The sequence below is a fragment of the Plectropomus leopardus genome, chromosome 21 (assembly GCF_026936395.1).
Source record: "Plectropomus leopardus strain MGB_pleo_1.0 chromosome 21, ASM2693639v1, whole genome shotgun sequence".
NCBI classification, from domain to species: Eukaryota; Metazoa; Chordata; class Actinopteri; order Perciformes; family Serranidae; genus Plectropomus; species Plectropomus leopardus.
In genome coordinates, this window is record NC_142196.1 from 13,351,665 (window position 1) to 13,377,933 (window position 26,269).

A 26,269-nucleotide genomic window follows, 5' to 3' on the forward strand; every position below is an offset into this window, starting at 1 on the left:
GGGCGGTTGATGTTGATGTTTATACAATTGTGCAGTTAGCACCTGTGATCGAACCAAAGAACAACTCACAGTTCAGTACATTATAACCTATGCTCACAGATGCATTGGCACCTCTTCACCACAAGGGGGTAGAGGCAGACAAACAAAGCCTGGCTGACCTGAAGTAGATATCTGAGGCCGCCTTCTGCTAAACACTGCTGATAATGTCACAAAAGCAATGATGTAGAACGTCTGCCAAATGACCTTGATGCTCTTTGCTCTCATTCTCACCCCGATGCCGTTCCAATGCTCTGACCTCAATTCAGCTCAACCAGAACCATTAGAGAGCAACGTGCCAGATAACATTGGCCAACAAAAAGTGTTCTTCAAGAGTGTTTGTGTGGTTTGCTGTTGTTTCCAGAGGCTACTGTTGTGTGGATGCGGAGTCTGAGACAGTTGAAGCATTCTGCTAGGTTCATGGGGTTTCTCGCAAGACCACATGCTGAATGGAGGAGGTACCAAGTGGAGCATCTGGACCCATGGCTTAACAATTACTGTGTGGGTGAGATAGAAAGAGCAAAGGGGGGAGAAACAGCTTGAAGAGAGAAAGAATGACAAACAGAGGAATGGAAAGTGTGTGTAGACAGAAACATACAGATAGATAACGTCAGGTACAAAGCAAAGGAAAAATGTGAAATATTAAGATGGGCAGTGCATCAGGAAAAACCAAAGATGTAGTAAAAAAAGAAGGGATGATAGAGAGTACTCTTGTGAAAGGCTGCTAACACAAGAAACCCAAGCATGAAATCATTTATATAGCTCTACCGCAGGCACAAATAGTGTTTATTTACTAGCAGGCATTGTAATAAACATTAATCAGAGAATACCCCGTCTGTTACAGATGGCTTGACCTAAATTGCCACACTGTAAATCATAGAAATCCCTGAGCAGTTGGTAAATATTTCTTTTATCCACACAATTTCATTTTATAGTCAGGGTCAGAGACATGCTTGTACAGTCAGTCTTTGTGTACTTCAGCCTTAACCTTAATGTATTATAAGTCATGTCATATCCCAAGGCCATAAAACTTATTCTGAGTGTTTAAAATAATTGCATCTTTTATGTATTGACTCATTTATTTATGTTATGAAGACATGTGTATCAACACACACACATGCACCCTGTCACTCCTTTGCTGCCTCACTTCTCACTCTCTTACTGTCAAACAGAGACACACACAAACATGGACTCTCTTCCTCCCTGTCACACACACATCTAAATGTAGAGCAGCATTAATTCTATAGCAGATGAATGAGTGTTTTCGGCAGCGCTTCCCTCCAGGGAGTTACAGCGTTGCTATTTCAGCTGCGGTGTAAGAGGGGTGGGTTGGGGGGGGGCTGCCGGGTCTGACCGCAGACAGAGGGCCGCTGCTGAGGCTGTGGCCGAGGCCCCTGCTACTGACCCAGGGAGCAGACAGTAAACCCTGGGTTTATGGAAGTTCAGAATGCGGTGGGTCCTCAATGTGAGAGCTCTTGTATCATGTTCTGTACATATACAGAAGTAGGTTAGACAGCAAAGGCGCCCTGGAAGAGAGGGTTTTATATTCATCTATGGTACTCACACTCATCTGGTGCATCTTAACTACGGGCAGTGGTGGAGTGTAACTAAGTACATTCACTCAAGTACGATAAAATAATGCAATTTGTGTACTTGACTTGAATATTTCCATTTTATGTTACTTCTACTTGACAACATTTTGGAGGATACTATTGTCATTTTTGCTCTATTACAAGTTACTGATTACTACTGAGATTTTACATTAATACATATAATGAGCTTCTAAGATACAATGTATTATTAAAGATTAAACCAGTGGTTACCAACCTCTATGGCTTGTGATTCTTTACAAACAAGTCAGCGCATGAGAGTTTAGATATCTATGAGTTATTGCAATTCCACAAAAGACACATTTTCCCTCCATACTTCTCAGGTTGTTTGATAATAAATGTTTTGTATGCAACACAGAAACAAGCAGGGACAGCGAGACAAGGACAGAGCTTTCTGTGTGATTACAAAGCAGTGGAAACAGAGAATCGCAGCTGACCTGGGCAGAAAAATACACTCCTGGTGTGAGCGGCCAGGCGACTGCTGATGGGCCGCTGCGAGAAAATCATCAAATCAGGGCGCTTCCATATCCAGTGTGAACCCAGCATTATGGTGGTTACCACTAATATTGGGACGTCATCATCACAAAAATTTGGTACCAACCCTTCAGTCAGTTATTAAAAATGGCTAGAGAATTGTCCAAAATGTGAATATGAATTAAACAGCCACTATCACAAATCTATTTTTTCTTCTTCCATATCAGATTAATCATCTCAGGGCTCCTTAGATTTATCTTGCGACCCAGAAGAGGGGGTCCAACCCTTAGGTTGGGAACCACTGGACTTAACTAACTGTAAATGATAAATAAAACTAGTTCAATCTTGACGAACTACGACATTAAATGGTACTTATGCATCCATGCATCAGTACTAACAGCCCAATACTGATATATGACAATATATCAGTCATAGTCATCATTATCTGCCGGACAAGAACTTCTGTTTTTGATATTCACATTTTGCTGATAATTACTCTAAAGTTTTGCTCAAGAAAGATTTTGAATGTATGACTTTTACTTGCTGCAGAGTAGTTTAACATTGTGGTATTGGTACTTCAACTGAAATGCTTGCTTTTTCCACAACAGACTGGAGGATTCTTAAAAATGTACACTATTTAAAAACAAAAGCATGTCCTATCCTTTCACTCTACAATATACCAATTGACATGTCCCCCAGCTTACAGTGACCACATTGAAACTGAAATGTGGCACAGATTATGAATCCCAAAGCTCAACTCTATATCCATACATCAGTGACAGAACCGTTCATTCAGTCCCTGACTCACCTGATGGGTGAGGGCAACAGGCCAAAACAAGGCATGAAAACATTAGGGAGTCATGGAAACAAGGGGATTTACTGAAAAAGACAGAGAAAAGCATTGCACATGGTCTGCTTGGCCAGCATATGGTTTATTATGTTTGTCAGTTAAAATACTAGAAGATTGTGTCTCCCCTTGTGGAAAATAAGTCTGTACAGGGGGCAAACACACACACAGAGGCCTGGTGATTAGCTACTGTTTCCACATGTGCCACAGCTACCAGTGAAAATGACCAGATGACAAAAGACAAAACCTGCCTGTTTCCATTATGGAATTTGCACTGTGTTGTGGCGGGAGGGGAAATAGTGACGACAAGTTGGGAGTTTGGAATTAACAGAGAGTTGGTTTGTGTTATAATCCCCCCAAAAGAGTCACCTGTGAACAGTTAGACCCCGGGAGGATGGGGCCGCTTTTGCTGGCAGGCTCCACAAAGGAGGAAGATCTGGTTTGAATTAATGTATTTTTGACCAAAGCATTTAGCAGGTAAGAGGGCATCAGTCAGTCAACAACCTTTAAGTGCATGTTACTGCTTTGAAGATGAGCCATTGCCGAAGAAACTAACAGAAACTAAATATAAGATACAAATCTCATCTCAGTTTTCTATCTCTTCTCAGATTATAGAGACATATTGAAGATTTAGTACCATAATCAATACCCATGGATGGACTACTAAAGTGTCATCCAAGTGTTGGGGTGCTTCTGGTCTTTGCCTGCAAAATGTCATTTAAATTCACACGTACTGTCCAGAGGTAGACTCAAAGTGACCACAACAAAATGCGAACAAACTGCAAAGAACCACAAAATAACTACAAAAACAAGCAAAACAATCACAAAGAGACATAGAACCTCTACAAGGAGAAACCAAATTGTATCTAAGAAACCCAAATGACTACAAAAAGATGCTTAACAACCACAGCAAGTCACAAAATGACAACAAAGTGAAAAAACAACCTGTAGACAATGAAAATATTACCTAAAAAAATATACAAAATTAGCTCTACAAAAATGACCCAAATAACCACAGAGACACACATTACCTACAAAGAGACACTGAACAACCACGGGGAGTCACAAAATGACTGCATAAACCCCCCCATCAAATTTCCAACTAGCTCAAAGAAACCCATGCAGCCATGAAGAGGCACAAATTGACTACAAAGACACACTAAGCAGTGAGTCACTACATCACTACAAAGTGACCAAACGGCCAAAAAACAGATACAAAATTAGCTCAAAGACACTCAAACAACTGCAAAAATGGCACAAAGTTACAAAAATGGACCCCCAAAAGACACTAAACAGCCACTTAAAGTCACAAATTGAGTACAAGGTGACAAAAAGGAAAAAAAAAAAACTACCTCACAGATTCGTGAAATAGCTCAAATAACTATAAAGAGACACAAAACAACCAGTAGGAGACTCAAAACCACAAAAATATGTATAACAACTACAATAATGTATAATGCCAATGGGTGCAGTAAAGTCATCATAAAATCACTTTTGAGAAAGAAGTGTCTGCAGGGACATGACAGAGTCTGTTTTTATATTGGAAAAGAGACTTTCTGTGCGTTTCAGAGGTTAACGTGTACAACAATGGAGAAAAAAAAATTCTGCCTTTAGTATATAAACGCACGACCGCGGACGCGCACAGAGGTCTTGGCATGATCGAGTGGGCCGTTTCCAACTTTTTGGAGAGGCGTGGTCAGGGGCGGCACTCTCGAAGCGCAGCCAAGTTGAGGATAAAATGTGGATAAGTGATGCTTTAGCGGCTTTCGTGCAAGAATCCCGAAAGAAGAAAGACCCACTCTCTCTTTTCTCAAAACGGAGTGAAGCGACCACACCACATCTTTGATTTATGTCATATGGCAGCCAGCGACAGTCATCACCGCGCCACCTGAGCTCTGCAACTTACTTTGAAGGCGAACTTTTTTTTCTCTTCTTCCTCTTCTTGCTGCTGAAGTTTTCTCCCAGCCAGATCTCTGTCAAGAGCTCAAGAAGCGGGCTGCATTCCAATTCATTAAAGGTAAATTATTTCCAAAGTCTACATTAAATCACAACACTCCATTTCTATTTCAATATGCATTACTCTTCACGTTTTCCATTAGGTATTGGCATGTTATATCAGCTTCTATCAGCACTGCAGCATGCATACCAAAAAGTTCAGCTGAAAATATATGTATACATACAATATTGTGAATGCATTAACTACTTTATGCATCATTCTACACGCTTCTATTACAGCTGTACTGCTTAATATGATTTGAGATTTATTTTGAACAGCTCCCAAGCTTGTCTTAACTTGTTTTTTATTTAGGAAAAAAGTTGTAAAATCAAGGAAGCTCAACACCAGTAGTGATTTCTTTAATCCACACTCTCACTAGTCATTCCCAGTCTGCCAGCTTTCCCCCAGTGAACTCCATGAGGTTACCCGTGGCACTGCACCAAACCAAGTGTCTGCAAGCCAATGCGCTGTCCTCACCAAGTTCAATATTGACCCAAGTTATTCAGCAAATTTGATACAGAACACCAGTTTCAATCCGTCCAATAATCCTGTTTTGCTCTCTCCTCTCGGCTCTTTTGCCAGCTCACACTGTAGACGGAGAAGAGTGTCTTTCTGTGCTTGGCTCGCTCCCCATTTCACCCCATCCACCTCGCCTGAGTTTTAGAGGATCATCCCCATCACTATCTCCAGGATGAGGCGTGTATCTCTGTGCTGGCTGAGGGGTGTGTCCCTGCTTCTGCTGCTCCAGACGGCCACCTCCATGGTGATGCTTCCAAACTCCACAGGCTGGGGGCAGATTCTGGACAAGTATCTGGATGAGGAGGGGGACTGGTGGGAGGCCAAACAGAGGGGGAAGAGAGCCATAACCGACAGTGATGCTCAGCTCATCTTGGACCTTCACAACAAGCTCAGAGGCCAGGTTTACCCTCCAGCTTCCAACATGGAGCACATGGTAGGTGGAAGGATGGAGGATTTTTGTCTGTTAAGATTCTCATGCACTTATACCTCAAGCAGTTATGTATTAAAATGTTTTGACCCTGTTCTGAACTCCCTAAGAGTCTTGCACACTTGTCGACCATATAGCTTAGTGACCTGACCCAGTCACCAGACCGCCTGGCACTTGTCCCTCTTGGCTCTCACACAAGCAGCATGCCAGCATCTAAGCACCTTCACACATGAGCCCCCTCCCGCCCCCCCAACACACACGCAAGTCTGCACCCATGTGACTTTGGTTGTTTTGCCAGAAGAAAAGAATTCCACCAACTTGCCAATGATCACATTACTACTGCGTTTTTTTTTTAAACTCATGCTCAGAGATTTGTTTGACTTTATCCATTGGCCATCACGTGTGTGTACAGTGCCAGATCACTTTTCACAGCGCAATTAGAATCAGAGCACGGCACCGCGGCTTGTTTTACCAGCTGTCTACCCCCCACTAAACATGTGCACACACACATGCACACCACACCTTGTGAAAGCCTGGAACTTTTCCAAATACACTACATGTGTAGGCGCTGCTTCATCGCCACAGTGCGTTGCCACCAACAGCACTTAGAAGGTTAAAAATCAATACAGTGTGCAGAAAGTAATGAGGTTTTATCGTCCTTTCATCGCCACTTAAAGAGCTACAGAACAAAAGGCAGTATTATTCGGTGGTAAAGGCAAATAAACAGTTCCTGCTGGGGGCAATTGCTGGACTGTGTAATTGTATAATTGAGAGGTTGGACTTGAGGACCCCTTGTGTGTATGTGTGTGTACGTGTGTGAAAGCAGCACTCTGCCTGGCAGGCTTCTGGTTGAGGCACACTCTAGTGGAGAAATGCTGAGCCAGCAGCACACAGCTCCTTTCTACTGTCTCCTGTTACAGTTGGCTGGACTTTTTTTTTAAGCTCCAGGGGCACCCAGGGGTGAAATATGGAGAGGCATGCAACAAGAGGACATGAGGTGAGAGAAAGAGAGTGAACGCTAGGAAAGAATACGGTAGGTAAATAAAAACAGAGGTGTAAAAATGATTAAGGAGAGAAACGAGAGGCAGGTACAGAATAAGAAAGGTGTGACAATAATTGAAAAGAGAATGAGAAGGAGTAAAAGAAAGATGGAGACATTTGGAAGGGCAAGAGACAATGACTTGTAAGGATCATTCTGAAATCTTGTTTGCAGTCTTGCAGATGTCGATATCTTTCAGGCGAGGAAGTGTTCAGGTCACATGTAAAGTGGATTTTCAGTGATTTTCTGTGCTGTATTTTGAAAGGGGCTCCATATTTCTCAGATTTTCCCTCTGTCTGTGTTGAACTGCTGTCACCTTTCAGAAACCTCACAGCTTCACTGTACTGGAAGACTTCATAGACATGCTCTTCTGCTCTCCCTACACACTCATGCATGCAGATGCACACACACACACACACACACACCACACATACACATATCTGAGCAAGCGCATATACATGGCCATTTGCCCATCAGCGCTGTTATTGTCTGCCATTGTATTAAACCATAACCCGGGTGACCCTCTGTGGCAATCATCACAGAGACTCAGAGATAACATCAATTCAAATCCCTCCCCTCTTTCCTCCTCTCTTCATCTGTTTCCTTTTCTTGCCCCCTCGCTCTCTCTCTCTCTGCCTCCCTCTGCCTTATCCCTGTGGCTCCGTTCCCATTCTGTCATTATCCAACACAGAGGCCCAAAGAATTCCCCGGATAAGCATTCACACTCCGTAGCGATCCACAAAGCTTCAATGCGCCTTCAGAAGGAGGGGGGGGCGCAGCGGTTCTGCCTCTCACTCAAATGTTGACCCACAGGTATAAACAGACGAGTGTCAGTGTTTGAAGCTCGGCAAGACAAACAGATGGCATCTTGGGAGAAAGCGCCCCACCTGCCTTGATGTTTAACTTGGCTTTGCCGGGCTGCGCTCAGGTCTGAGGTGGCGGCGATGTTAGTGGTTTAAGATAAAGCTGTATTGACAGTTTTCTGTTGCAGGCTGAGTCAGAGTTGTTGCTGCAAGCGTTGGCCGTTTTAATTTATTGTTGGATAATGTGGCTGTCCAATCAGACAATAATTAGGGTCTAGACGCATAAATTAGCCTTGAATTAACTTTACCCAAGATGTTTAATTATGGTAATGTGTACAAGCATGTGAACCAGACAGCTTCAGTGTCAGGAAAAAGTGGTTTAGATTAATAAAATTGCCAAGTACATTCATTTTAAAGAAATTATCAGACACCAGTGGCAACTTTATGCAGTTTGTTTTACTGCAGATTTCCTCAGAGCTCACAGGACAATCTCTTTTGTGTGTCTTGGGTTTGACTCAGCTGGCTACGCCCAGGAAAAAAGGGGCCCGGGGCGGCATCCAAAACAAGTGCTCAAAACATACCCCTAAAATATTATCATGATATTTAAGGGCATTTTTGCGATAACAATATTCTTGATGATATGACGAAATACTGAAAAATATTTTGTTAATTTCTATAATATACAGTTTCAACAAAAAAGTAGTTTTAAAATATAAATAGTACAGCAAAAAAACAAACAAACTTCCACAGTGGAGCCATGCGTATTGGTGCTGTGGGTAACCGTCCGATGTCATTACATCAACAAGTTGAAATATTGCCAATATCACAATGTGACTTTTTCATATCATAACAGAAATTATAGCAGTATTATCGTGAACAATATGGGAAAAAATGCAGGTCCTCAGTGGCAGAGGAGGTGGAGTAGCCTCTGGAGCTCCAGTCCCGAATGTTTTCTCAAAAGCCCTGAATCTTTAAGGTTTTTAAGATGCCTTTAACTTTGTGCCATTCAGATGATATGTGCCATTGTTGTTTTTCCTACTATGCTACTCTCAAAAGGAATCTAATATAATTTGTTTGTTGGCCTAATATTGAATTTAGAGTACTGGAGACATTTACTTGGCATTGTTTGGGATCCTTGATTTGCAATTATAGCAGCTCAGATTAATGTGGCATGGATTTGTCAGCTAACATTCATTTTGTGAACTCTGCAGTATAACAAAAATAGGTTTCAAGATGAGTAATGCTGTTTATGCTGAATTCCTACCCTACCTATGTTATGCAATTTAAAATAGTATTTGCCTATTTTTATGTGGCAGGGGTGAAAATTAGTAATCCTAAATAGCTGTTGTGTTGTGATTTAAAGTGATGACGACAGCTGGAAAACAATAAAATGCAAAAATAGGATGAAGGCTTTACAGGATGTTTTTTTCTTTGTCAACATCATGTTTTTCTCAAATGATACACATATTTTTAGGATTCTATGATCTCAAATGATTTATAAAATAGCTGTAAATAGTAAAAAATCTCTATGGGGGAGCATGTCCCCCGACTGTCATAGGTGTGGACTGAGCCCTAAATGTTTACACCTCCACCCCAGGGTTCTCCAAACTAACATACTGTAGCTCCAGAGCTCCAGACTGCATCCAAGGTCACACTCCAGTGAAGCCAAAAGGACAATGCCATCCCAAAATAGCAGAGATGCCACCCTAAAGTCCCAAAGCTGGACACTCTCTGGGCCTCACCTGCACCAACCTTAACCTGTCCAGGAACAGTAGACAAGATGTAATTGTATAGGAGTGCAGTGCTCGTACCGAACCTGCTTGATGTAAAGGAATGTAAACAGAGCTTTGCTCTAAATGCAAACGAATGGCCTGCAACAACATCACCTTTAACCAACACTGGAGCAAAAGTGAAGAAAAGTAGATACATGAAAAAATAAACTTGGCAGAGAATAGAAGAAGAAGCAATAAGATGTGACCACGAAGATTGCGAGGCAAAGGGTTTAAAGTGATCAGTATTTAAATAGCCTGCCTGGCACATTGTGGTAAATCTTTTCAGAGATGCAAAACACATGTAGATCAAATCAGCAAATTCCAGCAAAATATGAGCAATAATGAAGACGCAGTCTACCAAAATCCGACCCAATCGAATGTCTCTCTCACTTATGATGCCCAGTACATGAGACAGCTTCCTGTTCAAGTCAAACTGGCTGTGCTGCTCTGGTCGGACTTTGCTCCTGTTATAAGTTGTTAATGGGAGACAATGGTTAGGCCCAGGACCTCTGATGTAAGTAGAATGCACTGCATTAAATATTGTAATATACATACAATAATAAGCTACATTTATAAATATTCATATGTCTATTACCATTGTTATATATTATGTGATTGTTATTATTGTCACCAAGCATCTCTCCCTCTCTTATGTGTCATTTTTTTCATATACTAATATTATTTTATTGGTCTTCTTGAGTGTTAGTAAATCAATTTAGTCTGTCTAACTTGATCCTGACAAATTGGATTTCGCCGAAGGTGTACTTAGGAGATCTGCAAGTTCTGTTTTGTTAAAATGTTTAAGAAAATACAAATATGATAGTTTGAACCAGCAGAATACGGATATAAAGCACAGTATACTTGGTTTACTGAAGGTGTTAACACTTGGAAAGATTGCTTTAATGAAATTTGTCATTTTCGTTGCAACAACTTCACAATATTAAGTAACTTATATAAAGTTACAAAGTAAACATAAATCAAGATTTATAGTTGTATTTCGTACATTTTTTCAAGACAATAGATTTCCTTGATTTTTTTTAAAGTAAGATCAACTTGGCAGATTTTACAGTGTAGTGGTTTGGGAAGGCAGTTTTACTATTGATCAATTAACCATTGGCCTCCCCATCTTTTTAGTGACATCATCGTATTGATTCTTCCTCCTCTATTCTCTGTCAAGTTTATTTTTTCTATCTACTTTTCCTTAACTTAACTTTTTCCAATTCCCATATCATTCCCCTCCTTTTTTTATTTCTCTGCATGCACCATTGATTACAAACAGGAAACCCAAACTTACAAAGGAAGTCCACCTCTTTACCCTTTGGAATGCAACCAGATGACCAAGAAGAGAACCCCCCACCCTCCAAAAAACCTGGCCGCAAATGAAGTGTTAAGCGAAATACACAATGCTACAGCACTGTGCTGAAAGACTTAAGCAGTGGAGGTGTTTTTCTTTACGGGCCCCAGCAGAAGTGTGGTCAGGGTGGGTGGTGTGGGGCGGAGGGGGGTTCTTGGTTATGAGGCCTCCCCTGCTGGGCTAACTGTGCAAACAACAGCAGTTTGACAAGCTGGCTGCGCCCTGCACCAGATACAACAGCTGAAAAATATGTGTTTCGGTCAACACTGCTTTCTCTGCACGTTTGAGGACGATGGAATGAATTCCTCAGCTGGAAAGGTGATGCTTGTATTTATCATTGTTTAAGACAAGAGCATCACAAATCAGAAACTGCAATCAGCCCCCCCCCAAAGACAATGGAGAGAGTTTTGGTCATGGTTGTAACTTCTAGCTTGTCACTGGTTTTGGCTACTGTACTTGTGGCCACAGCTAAACATTTTCAGACCCATAACCATCCATTAATGGTCTAAAACATCGTCTTGACCCTGCTCAAGCATAGAACGTCCTGTATGCTGCGGTTTGCAGATCGTTCGGTTGTTACCACAGCTCAATGCAATGTGTTTCACTCTGCTTATCAGTGTAAACATTGATTATTTTTGTGCAAGGAGGTCACTCGTCGAGAAAATCGAAGGGGAAAATGACTCAGATAGAAAGCGAATGGCTCCCATCTGCATTCTTCCACTGCTGATGATGACTGGGCTTAAATCTCTTCAATGTTTTTGTTTTGGCATCATAAGCCATTATAGTTGCAAAAAGGGATACAAGATATGACAATACTGACATTTATTTGCAGTTCACTGCCAACAGAGGTCATTTGTGAGCTGAGATAGAATTTCAGGTAAACAATTTCTCAGTCCTGTTTAGCCCTGGCTCTGTCAGTCATCATTTGGCCTGAGTGTGCAAGACAGACCACAGGTGGTACAAATGGGGTTGTTGTAACACCGATAGGCCCCCACTTTGCACATGTTGAGATGAATGAAAAATATACTCCACACCTCCGACAGTTTATTTGTTCTATATGTCACTTATGTAACATTTCTACAAGGAATCAAGGTTGAAATCTGATACAGAAGAGTCCGCCAATGTTACCTTGTTTATTTAAACAAATAGGTCATCTCAGCAGCTTGCTGGATTACCAGAAAGAGTTGCAAAAAGTGCTCAGTTAAGAGTTAATTTGCAGCACTGCCAGACATCCTGTTGTTAGGTAGGTGTGTGTTTCGGGAATAATGCAGAGAACAGCAGTTGTTTCTGGTGGGACTGGAAGTGGGTGACGGACGATGGAGGAGGCGGTGGTGGAAGCGGGGGAGTTATTTTAGTGTCTGTTATTAGATGAGATTTCAGTGAGGGTAAGCTATGACTTCCAGGGCCCAATGTGTGAAATGGGAAAACTTCTGACACCTCCGCTTGTAGACTAATGCTAACGCACACACTTGCGCACACACACACACACACACACACACACACACACACACACACACACACACACACACACACACACACACACACACACACTTGTGTGCACACACACACACACACTTGCAAACTAATTGACTTTCTCGTAGAAACCTGTTAGATATCCCCACACTGAAGGTGAAAGTGAAGGTGTGCAATTAAAGGAACACACAGTGTCCTTCAGAGGAATTACAGCTGGTGTTATTCTAACTTTTTTTATGGTAAAATGTAGGTCAGCAGAGAGGAAGGACACTCTCTGCATTCCCAGAAAACCCCAGAATGGGAATATGATCCCTCAGTATCCAACCAGAGCCAAACTTAACTGAGAGGGCAATCCAGAGAGAAACAAAAGCTTGCACCCAGACATCTCACCAGAGACATATGGAAGGTATTACTTAAGGAAAAACAGCTTTTGCATTTTTTGAATAACACCCGATCCTACAGGGAAAACCCATCTGGGGAAAGTCAGCTGTGCAGCAATAAGAGAGTCAAAAAGCTCTTTATACAGCAGCAGCAACACATCAACATGCTGCTGCACTTAGTTTAGAGATTAGCACAGTTACTTAGCCGTAGCAGCTCCTAGTCCCCATTACTTATCATGACATATGATAAGTAATCCTTGTTCAGTGTGTGTTTTAATACATCCTCACATCATTAACAGCTGAACAAACCATGAATATTTCCAGTTTTACATTCTTTGACCTGACATTACTGTATCTTATCACCCATTAGTAGCAATATAAGCGGCTTTGCATTGTACTGGATCAGTTTATTTCCACTTCTTTTCAAATATAATTTAGAAAACAACTTCTTACCGTTTTTCCATCTCGTATCCTGCGCAGGTATGGGACACAGAGTTGGAGCGTACAGCGGAGGAGTGGGCAGAGACCTGTCTGTGGGAGCATGGTCCTGCCGGTTTACTGCCACAGATTGGACAGAACCTGGGAGCACACTGGGGAAGGTAAACAATAATTTAGTACAGACTTTCTGTAGAGTTTGATTTTTTTTCAAAGGTTGTGAGTAAAAATAGCTTTGCTGAAACCAACTACAGTGACCATCTCAAGCTAGTATTACCAGCTAAACCATCAAAAATGATGTGAAAACATACCTTAAGCTGGTCAACCAGCTTAACCATCTTAAACTGGTCAAGCTTTTTTTCAGCAGCATTTGCCAAGTTCCAAGTTCTACCGTTTATGAATTCAAATGAATAAACAAACTGGATCAGGGAATGTAAAAAGGCGGGATTTCACGCAAGAGATAAACACAGAAAGGTTAACTTAAATGAAAAATGTGTGTGTAGATCAGCACTATCAACACGTCAAGCAACGTGTAGATGTGGCATGTGTGCTGTGTAGGTACGGAGGGTGCAAAACCAAAAGACAATGATACAGGTGGATACCAGCTGTAAGGAAAGGAGAGACTGATTATGCACATGGACCAGCTTTTATAGCCTGGAATGCCCAGGTGAATTAGATCAAGCTGACAACCGGCCCATGTCAGCCAGCTGACTGCTGAGGTTGGCCAGGACAGCCTCCAAGACCAATTCAACAATGAAAATGCATTAAATCCACTTGTTACACTCCCCATAAAACTTGTCATTTCAACGTTTTTCAAATTATGTGCGATTAAAAAGAATGTGTTGCTATCTTTAGATTTGCACAACTGCTAGCAAGCATGATTGTTAGGTGCACTGTTTATATGACACCCTAAAATGCATTACATCCACATTGTACATAGCATTTCAGTAAGTCCCAGCACTAACATCTTTATGCAGAGGACATATTAATATAAATTTGCTGTGACTTGTGTTCATTTGTTTGTTCATTTGTTCACTCAGTCCCCCACAGAGCGTCTGAAAACAGCACCGCTTCACATAAGAGTCTCTTGTTCCACATCTAATCATATCACTTCACAGTCAAGATGTCCGCTTGATTCTAATCAGATTAACTGGCAACACCTGGTGCCGAATCAGTGTCAGCCCTCGGTCACTGCAATTAATTTAGAGAGCACAAATGTTTGATTGCCAGCGAGCAGCTTAATGGCAGCAGATGTGTTTACATTGCTGTGGTTACCAATGGGTGCTAACTGCAGATGGTAAATGCATATGTTGTATAGCTGAGTGTAGTATAAATTACTTTGCCAGGAGTCACACTGCCAGGCTATACTTTTAAATTGTGACATGCTTGCTGCTTGCATCTGAACACATTTTAAAGAACCTTTTTTGAAACTTAGTTGTTTTGTAAATGTAAATAGTTGAATAATGTTCACATGTATCTTTTTTAAATTAAACTTAATAAACTGAATGGGTATACCTTGTATAGGAGTCTTAGAAAGAGGACTTGCAGTGAGGAGAAAACCGCTTTGACACACAATACCAACTCCTACACCAAAAGAGACAAGACAATAGAACTGTTTGGGGTTTTTTTGGAACATTGTCATCAGAGGTACGCTTACTCATCTCTCCAGGTATCGTCCACCCACATTCCATGTGCAGGCCTGGTATGATGAAGTGAAAGACTACACCTTCCCTTACCCTCAGGAGTGTAACCCCTATTGCCCCTTCAGATGCTCCGGCCCAGTTTGTACTCATTATACACAGGTAGATAGGTCTGGATCATACCATTTATTCACCCATCATCCTCTTTAGACTTAATCCATCAGTTATTGTAACAACTAATAATCGCTTTTTCATGATTTGTCTTGTCATTTTTTGCAGCTGGTGTGGGCCACCAGCAGTCGGATCGGCTGCGCCATCAACATGTGTTACAATATGAATGTGTGGGGACAGATTTGGGCCAAAGCCGTCTATCTTGTGTGCAACTATTCACCAAAGTAAGCATATTTGTTATGGTTTTCTTTCAACAGCTGCATGACTGACACACAGGTTGAAAGAGAATTCATAATCATTTGCTGCTGAATTTAAAATCAAGAAAAGAAAAATGGGTTATCAGTTATACTTAAAGGAGCAGTGTGTAAGATTAAGTGGGCTCTAGCTGTGAGAACTGCAGATTGCAGTCAGCTGAAACATCTCCTCATGTGGCAAGTATCCAGTAACCAGAGCTGCTGGTTACAATTCCTTCAGAGTTCAGTTTTTAGCAGTTTTTTACCAGGAGCTGAATTATCCACAGAGGTCTCTTCAAAAGTTCTCTCCAAAACAAATAGACTCATGTTTCATGTTTCTTTTCATTTTTCTCTTACCACTACAGCTGTGTACACTGATGACATTTGTTCATATGTGTATCGTAACCTGCGTATCAGCAGGCGTCATCATACAGTCTGCATATGTCTTACCCAAGTCTATTACATCAATGTAGCACAGTGTAGCTGCACTAAACTTATGACTGCTGAAATCTTACAGTCTGTAGGAGCCATGTTTTCTTTTTCAAAAGCCTTGTTTGTTATATGACTTGAACAGGGGAAACTGGTGGGGGCATTCGCCTTACAAACATGGGACCCCATGCTCTGCCTGTCCTCCCAGCTATGGAGGAGGCTGCAAAGACAACCTCTGCTACAAAGGTATGTGTGTGGAAAATAGAGAAAGACAGAGCCAGAAAGCCCGAGGGAAAATATGCTTACTATACCCTGTTTTTGTGACTTTACTTGAAGATGACAGCTCCAACCCTCCTCAAGAGGAAACGGAAGAAAACAACTTCATTGAGCCGGAGGCCCCCCGCGCTCCACAGAAGCCCCGGTCCAGGGCCCCCAAGCCCGAGCCTCCTAGCCTCCCCGCCCCAGCCCCCACCAAGCCCCCCACAGAGGACCTGCACAAGAATGAAGTGGTCAACACACAGCAGATGTGTAAGCTGCCATTTAACTGTTTATCCTGGATTGAGTTTCATCTCAAAATGGGTTGGGAGGTGCACAAAGTGGCAAAAAATATAGGACATGATCTGAAAGACAAAAAAAGGTTTTAAAAAATTGGGTCAAAAGCAGAGGATTTTGTGTTGAACAAGCAAAAATATGCCTTGACCGGAAATATTTTGCTTGCAATTTATCTTAAATTGCCTTGATGTTCTGTAGCCTTTATCTGTCATCTCCCTGATTAACCCTGACAGTTTCTGAAGTGTACTTAATATTGCAAGTCACTCTTTGGAGCAGGGAAGGGAGGCCTATTTTAGCATGATCCCTTGAGAGTGTGTTTGCTTTTGGCTGGCTAAGAGGGGGATGAGGGTGAGAGGGGCTCTGTGCGGTTTTTAAATGGCTTCCTCTCCGCAGTGAAATGGGCCTGTGCTTGTAAGATGAGACGCTTCCTCAAGAACTGCTGACCACCCTGAACCTTGTTGCAGGAATCCTTCTCTTTGGTTCTCGAAGCATCACAACAGTAGTCCTCACTGGGTTTCACTCAACTCTGGCCTTTAGAAACCATTCATTTGCATCGGAGCAGCCAATTCATGCAGGTTGTTACATGTGCAAGCTCTGAAAGGCCTTTATGTTTTTTGTTTTTCAGCTCAGCTTGTGACCTGTGACACTAAGCTTCGAGATCAGTGTAAAGGAACACCGTGTAATAGGTACAGTTTCGATGAACTATATCTAAAAAACAGTAACAACAACAAAAAATGGAATATACAGTTCATTTCAGCTTATTTTTGCCATTATACTCTACAGATATGAGTGCCCAGCAGGGTGTCTAGATGCTACAGGGAAAGTAGTTGGGACAGTATACTATGAAATGGTGAGTACACAAGTTAGAGTCATCAGGCTGAGTAATCCAAATGATGTAGTCAATATTATGCTAATTAACAGCTGTTTGTCCTGTCAAAGTGTCCTTGAGACATTGAAGTGCTACAGCTGTGTCAGCAAAAGGCCTTCAATGTAAATGATGTTGTTAATATAATGTCCTATTTGCAGCAATCCAGTGTGTGCAGAGCTGGGCTACATGCTGGTGTCATAGATAATGACGGAGGATGGATGGATGTAACAAGACAAGGCAGAAAGGACTTCTTCATCAAATCCAACAAGAACGGAGTCCAGTCTCTTGGGTGCGGCAATAATAATAGAAACATCACTGTGAATTTAGTGATGATATTTGATTTGTAAAATAACTCACAATAAGAGAAAATAATGACGTCTCATGCTGTGTTTCCTCTTGACAGAAAATATCTGAGTGCCAATTCCTTCACCGTTTCCAGAGTAGCAGGTTTGTCCGACATTAGTGTGACACTTTAATTATAGATAAGTAACATTTTGTGTGAAATTACTTATTAAGAGCTGTGTGTGTTGACTCATTGTAATTCCTTCTTACAGTCAAAGCCATTACATGTGAAGCCACAGTTGCACAGATGTGTTCATACCAAAAGCCTGTAAAACATTGTCCAAGGTATGAACCTGACTTTATGTCTGTCTCCATGCATGAGTTTAGCTCTGCAGCCTCATGAAAGCTCAAACGTCCATGTCTAACTGCTCTATTTTTAGGTTATACTGCCCGAGAAACTGTTTAGAAGAGAATCCTCACATATCCAGAGTAATCGGCACCAGAATATACTCTGATGTAAGTCTCTTTTTTTAAGCTGAATTCACCACCAGGGTCACCAATATTTTCCATGAAATTAAAGACATAAATGAATAGACATTTCTTAAATTACTTATCCTCTTGCATACCTTTGCAGAAGTCCAGTATATGCCGAGCAGCTGTCCACGCTGGAGTCATCAGGAATGATGTGGGCGGTTACATCGATGTGATGCCAGTGGACAAGCGAAAACACTATATTGCTTCATACCAAAATGGCATTTTTTCAGAGAGGTATGGGAATGCATAATCTAGTCAAGTTCACCTAAGTGGCTACTAGTATGTGTGAGAAAATTAAGGGAAAATAAACACTTTTATCTGTCAGGGATAATTATACAACAAAAACTTCACATATGCGGCAAAACCTTGCACCACTACTGTAACAACCCTGAAGACAGTGGCACCTTATGTTGGTAGAAATAGTTCCATACATAAGACCATAAAAGTATTTAATTTTAAAAAAAGATCATTAATATGGAATAAAAATAATGTTAAAAAAATAAACAAAGAAGGAAATTATCAAAGTGCATTCGTCTAGATAACTGATCCTAGGACAGTTTTCTGTTTTACAACTGAAGTGAAAGGGTTAATTTGCTGGGGCTCAAAGAAGAGGAATGAGAAATCAATGACTCTCAGGTAGAGAGAAATTTATCCACTCTGCCCTCCCTTGTGAACCTAATCTTTTCAAGATGCAGGCAGTTCGTTACATCTCTCATGCAGTGCACATGGGAGGGTGATTAGCATGCTTTCAGTTTAAAATAATTAATTGCTTGGCAATTAGTGCAGAGAAGATGAGTGCATCTTAATGTAGTTCTAGGAGAGATTTGTTTTTTAGAACTAAGTCCGAAAGGGCAATCTGTGGACAAGGGTCTAAGGCTTAATATAGTGACCCAGATAAAGAAAAGAAACAAACAAGAATGCAAAGCAGTGAAAATTCAAAGCATACGCATTAAGAAGAGGGATCCTGCCTGCATCTAACACAAAGGGGATCAATATAGGGTTACATTTTAGACAGTTTTAGCTCAGTCCAACCAATTTACTTAAGCTGGATAAGGCTGGCGCAAATGCGTATGGAGAAGGAATGGATTCTGAGACGTCTTCACATTCTTTTTGTGAAAACATGTGTTTCAAATAAGTCTTCTATCTGTCTCACCACACATGGTGGAGAATGCATACCAGTGAAAATCAAGTCATGCAGAAAGGATGCAAGGTTTTTTGCAAAACCATTATAGTTTGATGTAGCTTTAGGTGGAGTAGTCTGGATTGGAAACTTGTTACCTGAGCCTTGTTAAAATGAAATGATCTGGCTAGGCTTTATAGATGAAAGCCTTACTTGTAATCTAAAATGACCACTACATTGTCTCCAGGAACAGGGCGTTTAATTGTTCTAATACACAAAAAGTTGGTCCACATTGTGGGAAACAACAGACTTTCGGCATCTGACCCCTTTCAAGTTCCAAATCACTGAAACTTTAGCCACTGTTTGAGAATATTTGCTTAACACGTTCTTCATTACAAAGTTACACCGCCAGCTACTGGCCTGGCATGCATACTTCAGCGTTTTTGCGGATCTGTGTACACGAGTTTTCAGAATGTTAGCATATGAACACAGATGTTTTTGGTTTTTTTTAATTTTCCTTTCCATGGCCTCACTCAAAGGGCTGGAGACATCACTGTCAGCAGAATCCAACATACCTCCTTCCATGGGGTCAAACGATGGACTGTCACTCAACACTTTGTCCAACTCATCATAAAAGTGACAGAGCACTAGTGCACTGCCACCAAAAGAACCACCGCATCGTGCAGTGATGACATATTTTCCTGTTACATCCCTGTATGGGGATGCATCAAGGCACATTAGTGTTTACACTACAAAAGATATGTGGTCAAATGCATCCAAGACCACCTTGGCAAATGTTGTGAGTAATCAAATCACAACGCGTATAAGTGGTCATTTACGCTTTTATATGGTGCCTTCCAGTTGTGATTGGATCACCAAGGATGCATGCTAATACTAGGTGTAGAAAGGTTCATACTCAAAGGCAACATCAAACAAAGGCTACTTACAGGAGGATCTCCAGTAGGATGTAGTAGGTTTGCAAATAGAGCACTGCATTGTCAGCATAGAGGTATATTTTTGCTTATATCACCCCATTATATCTCCATTACTATCCTGAAATGAAGGGGGAGCAACAGTAGACAACTCTGCTAACACAGACTAGGAAACAAGAGACATCATTGGTTTGCACTGTTCCTATTGGAATGTTAAGAAGCTTAAGACAGGCAATACAACACCAATTCAAATACATGCAGAGTCTAAAAATGTCAATCAAAAAGACTGAGTAGGTATGACTTTTTGAATTAGGAGACGTAATAATGTTTGATGTCTTTCTAATATTGAACAATGCGCTGTCTCAATGAATTCTTCGATCTGTGTGAATTATTTTATAATCATTACAACTCTCAAGTAAATGTTTATTACTTTTCTACACAATGAGCCCTCGGTGACTGAAAGGGAATAACAAGCAACTGTTAACAAAGAGTAAAGCTTGTCATATCCTATGAAAAGACTTTACTGGTGCTAATCAAGCATGTGTTGAATCCATGCTGTACCACCTTACAACAGCATTAAGGTTACAGGTCCGTACCAGCCGCTGTTTAAAGCTCAAGTGACCCACATACTCTGTAGTCTGTTCTACTTTTTTAGAGATATTAAATTGCACCAACTTTGGATTGTTTTGTGTTCTGCAGTTTGTTCTGTGGTCTGCAGAATGACTATTGTTAACACGCCCCGTGTAGAGGACAAATGCACTCAGTCTCATTTATTCTGCGGCCTTCCCTCTCTCTTTCTGTCCTCCCCCTCTCTTCCCTTTCCTCTCTCCACCACATTTATCTTTGTCACTTTGCAGAGATGCCTGACGTCTGTTAGTATCTGCCCATCATTTATCTGTCTCCTTTAACTTCACGACATGTCTGTCTCTGTTGGATTAACACATGAAGGTCCCCTGTGTTTATGTAAAAATGGGTGGTTTATCTGTTTTCTCACGCAGCCTCAACCTCTATCTGTTTGCGTCCTATCTGTCATCAAAGTGTCAGACAACACATTGACGTCCGTCCGTAAAAACCTGAAGTCTATCTGTTTGTGTGTGTTTGTCATCGATGTCTCTCGGCAAAAGGCTGGGAAATGTTCTGTATCTGACACATGCCGCACCCAGGCTGACTCTCCCTCTTCTGTCTCTCTCCCCTGCAGCCTTCAAAACCCTCCTGGAGGGAAGGCGTTCCGGGTATTCGCTGTGATTTGAGTGCCCCAGAGGGCGGCTTCAGCAAACAGAGAGCGCACTTGGGCTGTTGAATAGGTGGTAATCAAGCCCTGTTGTCAAACTCAATGACTGAAATGTTTCTGGCTTTGCTACACTCCAGAGGTTAGAGGTCGTCTCCATGACAGTGTAAACCTGGCAACGAAAACTTGACACATACACAATGAGAAACTGTCAGTACTCACTCGCATTGAGTTCTCAATTTGTCATCTTTAGCAGGAAATTGTATTAACTGTAAATATCTCTGAATGTCTGTTGTAAATTTTGTAAATAGCATTACACTTGTTTTGTCTTTGTGCCATTACCTTGCCCTTTTAACAAATAGCTGTGTATGAATACTGATTATACATATCCTCTGATATAACATTATAATGGCACTTATGGATGAATATCATTTTTATTGTATTAAGTCTGGCACATTTTTACTGGTGCTCTGGAGAGGTTTGTCATATTGTACTTTTTTAATGATTGGGGAACAAATTGTAATGCATTTATTTTTGTATGATTATGCTTATGTCGATATGATTTATAAAGTATGCTGCTATATGTTTTTTCTTTTGTATTATTATTGTAATTGCCAGTGTGATGGCTTTTGTGTCTTTGGTTATTTTTCCAGATAATGTGGTTTAGTTAAAACTCCCTGCAGGTCGGGAAGTGCGCTCATCCCTCAGAGTTGTCATTCTCTAAACAAAACCATATGTGCCAGACTTCATCATGCGTTGCATTTTAACTGGATGTTGCTACCCCAAATATGCTTTCAGGTCATATCCATTCATTTCCCTTTGACATTGATGAACAGAAGAAGTACTATGCAACACATTTATTTCATAAAGTATGTAGAGAAATGGCGATTGTTAATCAACAGATATATTTGCTCATATTTTTAACAGCTCTCAGCTTTAAGATGCAGTCAATATAAAGGGCAATTCATTGTATTTTTGTCACTGTTTCTCTGTGCATTATATATATTTTCCTACCTCAGGTTGTTAGGAAAAGTCAATTTTGCAATAAAATATTACAACCACCACAGTTTTCTCTCAGACTTCTGCTTGTTCAACTCCAAAACAAAACATGTATGGTGCTTAATACACTAAATATTTGATATCACTTTTCACACAACAATGCTTTTGTGCCTCAAAAATTGCAATTCCATAAAATGTAAAATTTAGCTCAGAAAATTGTTGGATTTCCGGCTGTAAATCCGTGGCGGTTGTGGTGATAGGGTGGTGCTCCATATGCATTCCTATTCTTGAATATTTCTTGTAAGTAACACGATCATAACTTTGACGCATGTTTACTTGTGCTGATTTATCCCAACCTCAAACACCACACTGCCTCAGACTCATGTCACCTCAAGTTTAGTCAAACATAAATCTGGGATGAGTATTTTGAAGAGGCAGACTTTGACGCAAAATGTTCTCCTTACAGTCTAAAAATGAGCAAGCTACACAGATATAACATCTTAAAATGATCAAATATTGGCACACTCAAACTGGGAAGGCTGTCAACGGTCCTGGAGTGGTTCATCTGATATGGGTCATAATACCCTCATATTAGAGCTGACAATCTGCTCTAAAACCTCATTGGCAATGATTCATTTCACATTTGCTCTAACCCAATGGATAAGCATGCAGAGCCAAAGATCAAAGTACCTTGGGGAGTCGCTGAAGTGGTAGGTTTTTGTGGGCTGGATGAACACTGAACCCAATCCCCCAGACTTCCAGATCCATTGCTCAGTCTAAAGGAAGAAGCCTGTGCGGCCGACGTCAAAGTCTCACAGGATGTGGCAACCCCCCCTCCACAATATCCATGCCGGTTATTCATTCAAACCATAGAGAGCGGAAGCGTTTGATTTTAAATGTCCCAGCTTTCCTCTCAGGGTCCGTCACCAGGGAGCAGAGTCGTCACTCCTCATTTGCCTCTGAGCAGCAATGGAGCAAAATGACCAATCCGTAATGGGTTCCACCATATCCATGTCCGACAGTGTTATGATGTCTGGTGGGCTGCAATAGGTTGTGACTCAAGCTGCCAGTCTTTGTTATTCCCCAGACAAGTGCTACTAAATCTTACATGATGGGATGAATGCAGCTACTGGCCCTGTGACACCAGTGTGACACAATATAAATGCAGTCTTCTTACATGAATTTTGATGAGTTTTATGAGGGCACGTGTGGGAATAGTAATTACATATGTCTCTGCATTAGCAGATTTAATTGCACATGTGGTGGAATACATGCTCAGTGTACACGGATCCTCACAGCATATGGAAAAACACTTACTAGTTGTGAACCATAGGGAAAGAGAGAAAGTGTTTCTGTCGGAAGTTGACGACTTTTTTCACTTCATTCAGACACGGCTCAGTTCCCCTAAAACATGCACACAACATCATGTCCATGCACACACTCATTTATGCTCTGACACATCATGTTTAGATGACATGATTGGCTGAGCTCTGCGGGAGAAGGGGGCTGCAGAGTGATTGATAGGCCATCCATGTGCGCCCAGGTCCTGTGAGAGAAAAAGAGAGGCATACATCAGACAGATGTCAAAATTCACAGCAGGGTGTGGTGATAGGTGGCGTACATGGGCTCTGAAGAATGAAAGGCAAGAGGATGAGGAGGATGGTGAAAGGGAGAAAGCGGGGGACAGAGTAAAGGGCAGAGAGATAACTTGAAGGGTAGGGAAAACAGCGTGAAGTTTTGATTCTCGGACACCTTCGTGAGCATGGCATTGGGATGCAGAATGTCTCATCTTTTTCCGAACTTTTAGAGTTTATAAAGACAAAACAAAATTTCCTGACATAAAGTTTTGCAGGAAAAGTGTTAAAAAAAATGCTGCACGGCTTAAAATAATTAAAGAAGAGGTGCATTTCATCAGTTGATGGTGATTGATTGCTGTGTGCCTTCATATGCGACCCACCAGACAGACACGGGTGCATTAGGAGCAACTGACAGAGCGACAGCCACAGGCCCATTAGGACCAAGGAGACTGAGTGCTGTGAAGACAGATGGGATGAAAGACAAGCTTGCAGCTCGCAGGGTCTGCATGGTGCCACCAGTGTTTTCAGACTGTCGTTTAAAATAAGGAAGGCCATTAATAACCTCCTCACTGTGCTCTGCTCAGCTGCAGTCTGGCTCTTTTTGCAGAGCTAAATGTGGCGCTGCATGGCAGCAGACTGGCAGACTGTGTCAAAGAGACCATATACACCTGAGGAGAGGGAAAGAGAGAGAGACGCAGGCGGACAGAGTTTGAATATGCTTCTGCATCTGTTTGTGCTGTATACGTGTATGTGTGTGCATGCGCTGTATATTTGGGTTTAATTGTATTTTTTCACTCGCTCACCTGTTTGTTTATGTGCTATGTCTGTGCCGCCTGTCCCACTATGGTTGGATGGGAATCAGATAGCAGTGATGCAGTCAGGGAAGCCGTCAGCACTGAGGTGAAAAGTTATGGTTGCCAGTGGTAATGACTGTGTTCCTTCTTGTCAAACCTTTACTTTGGCAGATGAACAAAACATAAAATCTGACAGGGAGTGGGTTTTTTTTTCTTCCCCTCATGATCCAAAAATATTACATGTACATAGCCACACTGTGAATGTGTTTTTGCAAAGATGGAGTGGGTACTTTGGTGGAGAAAAAATAAGCTTTTCCTGAGTGGCAAGGTGACTCATATAATTATTGAGTTATTTTAGGCCTCCGTGCTTTTAAAACAAACCTCTGACAAATCTTAGACATTTGATTTATAATAACCATTCATTACCAACTGGCTCCCCTGTGACCAACCCACCCAACCACTTGACTGAAATTGAAAATCTCATAGCACACAGTCCAATTGGTGTTGGTAAATTCTACAGGCATACAAGACATTTAACTTGATACTTCACAATCAATCAAGGGCTTAAAATGGATGAATGAAGGTTTGTTAAATGTTTTTGTCCATATGTTGTGCTCATGTCAAGCATGGGGAAAAAAATTGCCTTAAAACCTTTCAAAATGCAAAGAATTTAAGTACGTGGTTCCCTCATTTGACTGTTTTACTTAGATGTGAGCAAGTGGCAATCTCTGGGGCTAAAGCCAACATTGAAGTTCAAAAACCATTAGTTTGTCTAATGGCCACTTGAGGCTGGCTTTAGAAATGAGTCGATCCCTAATGAAATCCATGCTAAAATGCCCAACTGTACAATAGAAACATGTTTACAGCCTGGTACAAAAACAGTTTAGCTTATTTCAACATTCATGACAACTGGGAATTTTTATTTAACTCTTACTGTTTGCAAGATGTCGTTACAGTTTATTGGTCAGGCCCCTCGCTTATATTCAGCTCTACTTTCTTGTCCAAAACTCACTTTTGGCTCCAATACATCAAGATGGTGATGGACGAATCGTCAGTGAGTAGGTAGCTGTGGCTAGAGCAGCTGCATGACTCGCCCTCCACATGTCAGTTCATGTTTAGGTCCCTTTGCCCCTTACCCAAAATGTAAGGCTTGTGGAAAATGCTGTTAATGTTAAACTAGCTATAAAGTATTTGGGTTAAAAGAGAGGCAGTTAAGGTTAGTGTACTGGTTACATCTTGTTACTTATGAGATTAATCACATCTTTATTATGAATTATACAGTAAATTATTGCTACGTTTAACCTCATATTTGTTAACTACAACGCTGCATTGTTGCATTGTAGCATTGTTGCAGGTTTCAGATAACAGTCACATTGGTTGGTTTGTACTAGTAAAGTGAGTAAAGTAAAGTAAAGTTTCTTTGTATAGCACCTTTCACAGATACATCAAAGACAAATACACAATAAAAGCAATAAAGAATAAAAAATAGAATAATAAAATGATTTTTAAAAAAAAAAAGATTACTACTAGTGATGGGCTAGTTACGTCCATTATTTTATACAGTCTATAGGAGTGAGTAGTGTGACCTGATACTGTCAAATTTATGTTTATCTTCAGATGAATGGTATGCTGGTATAATTTGTAATGTGCATCCGTGATGCCTATTATTGAATCCTGGAACAAAATAGAGCCATTGAAGGGTGCTGCAGCTACAACATGATGTCAGACACTGCCAATTCGTTGTA

General features: G+C 41.1%; 1 protein-coding gene across 1 annotated transcript; it reads left to right on the forward strand.

The window, feature by feature from the left end:
• Positions 1-4,687: 4,687 nt before the first annotated feature.
• LOC121960721 (cysteine-rich secretory protein LCCL domain-containing 1) lies at positions 4,688-22,220 on the forward strand. The gene is made up of 15 exons (XM_042510561.2): positions 4,688-4,984; positions 5,546-5,915; positions 13,211-13,329; positions 14,835-14,967; positions 15,085-15,200; positions 15,784-15,884; positions 15,975-16,166; positions 16,816-16,876; positions 16,974-17,040; positions 17,217-17,347; positions 17,462-17,505; positions 17,613-17,685; positions 17,781-17,856; positions 17,975-18,108; positions 21,125-22,220. The coding sequence occupies exons 2-15, from the start codon at positions 5,655-5,657 to the stop codon at positions 21,174-21,176; spliced, it is 1,560 nt and encodes a 519-aa protein (XP_042366495.2). The 5' UTR covers positions 4,688-4,984; positions 5,546-5,654; the 3' UTR covers positions 21,177-22,220.
• Positions 22,221-26,269: the final 4,049 nt, after the last annotated feature.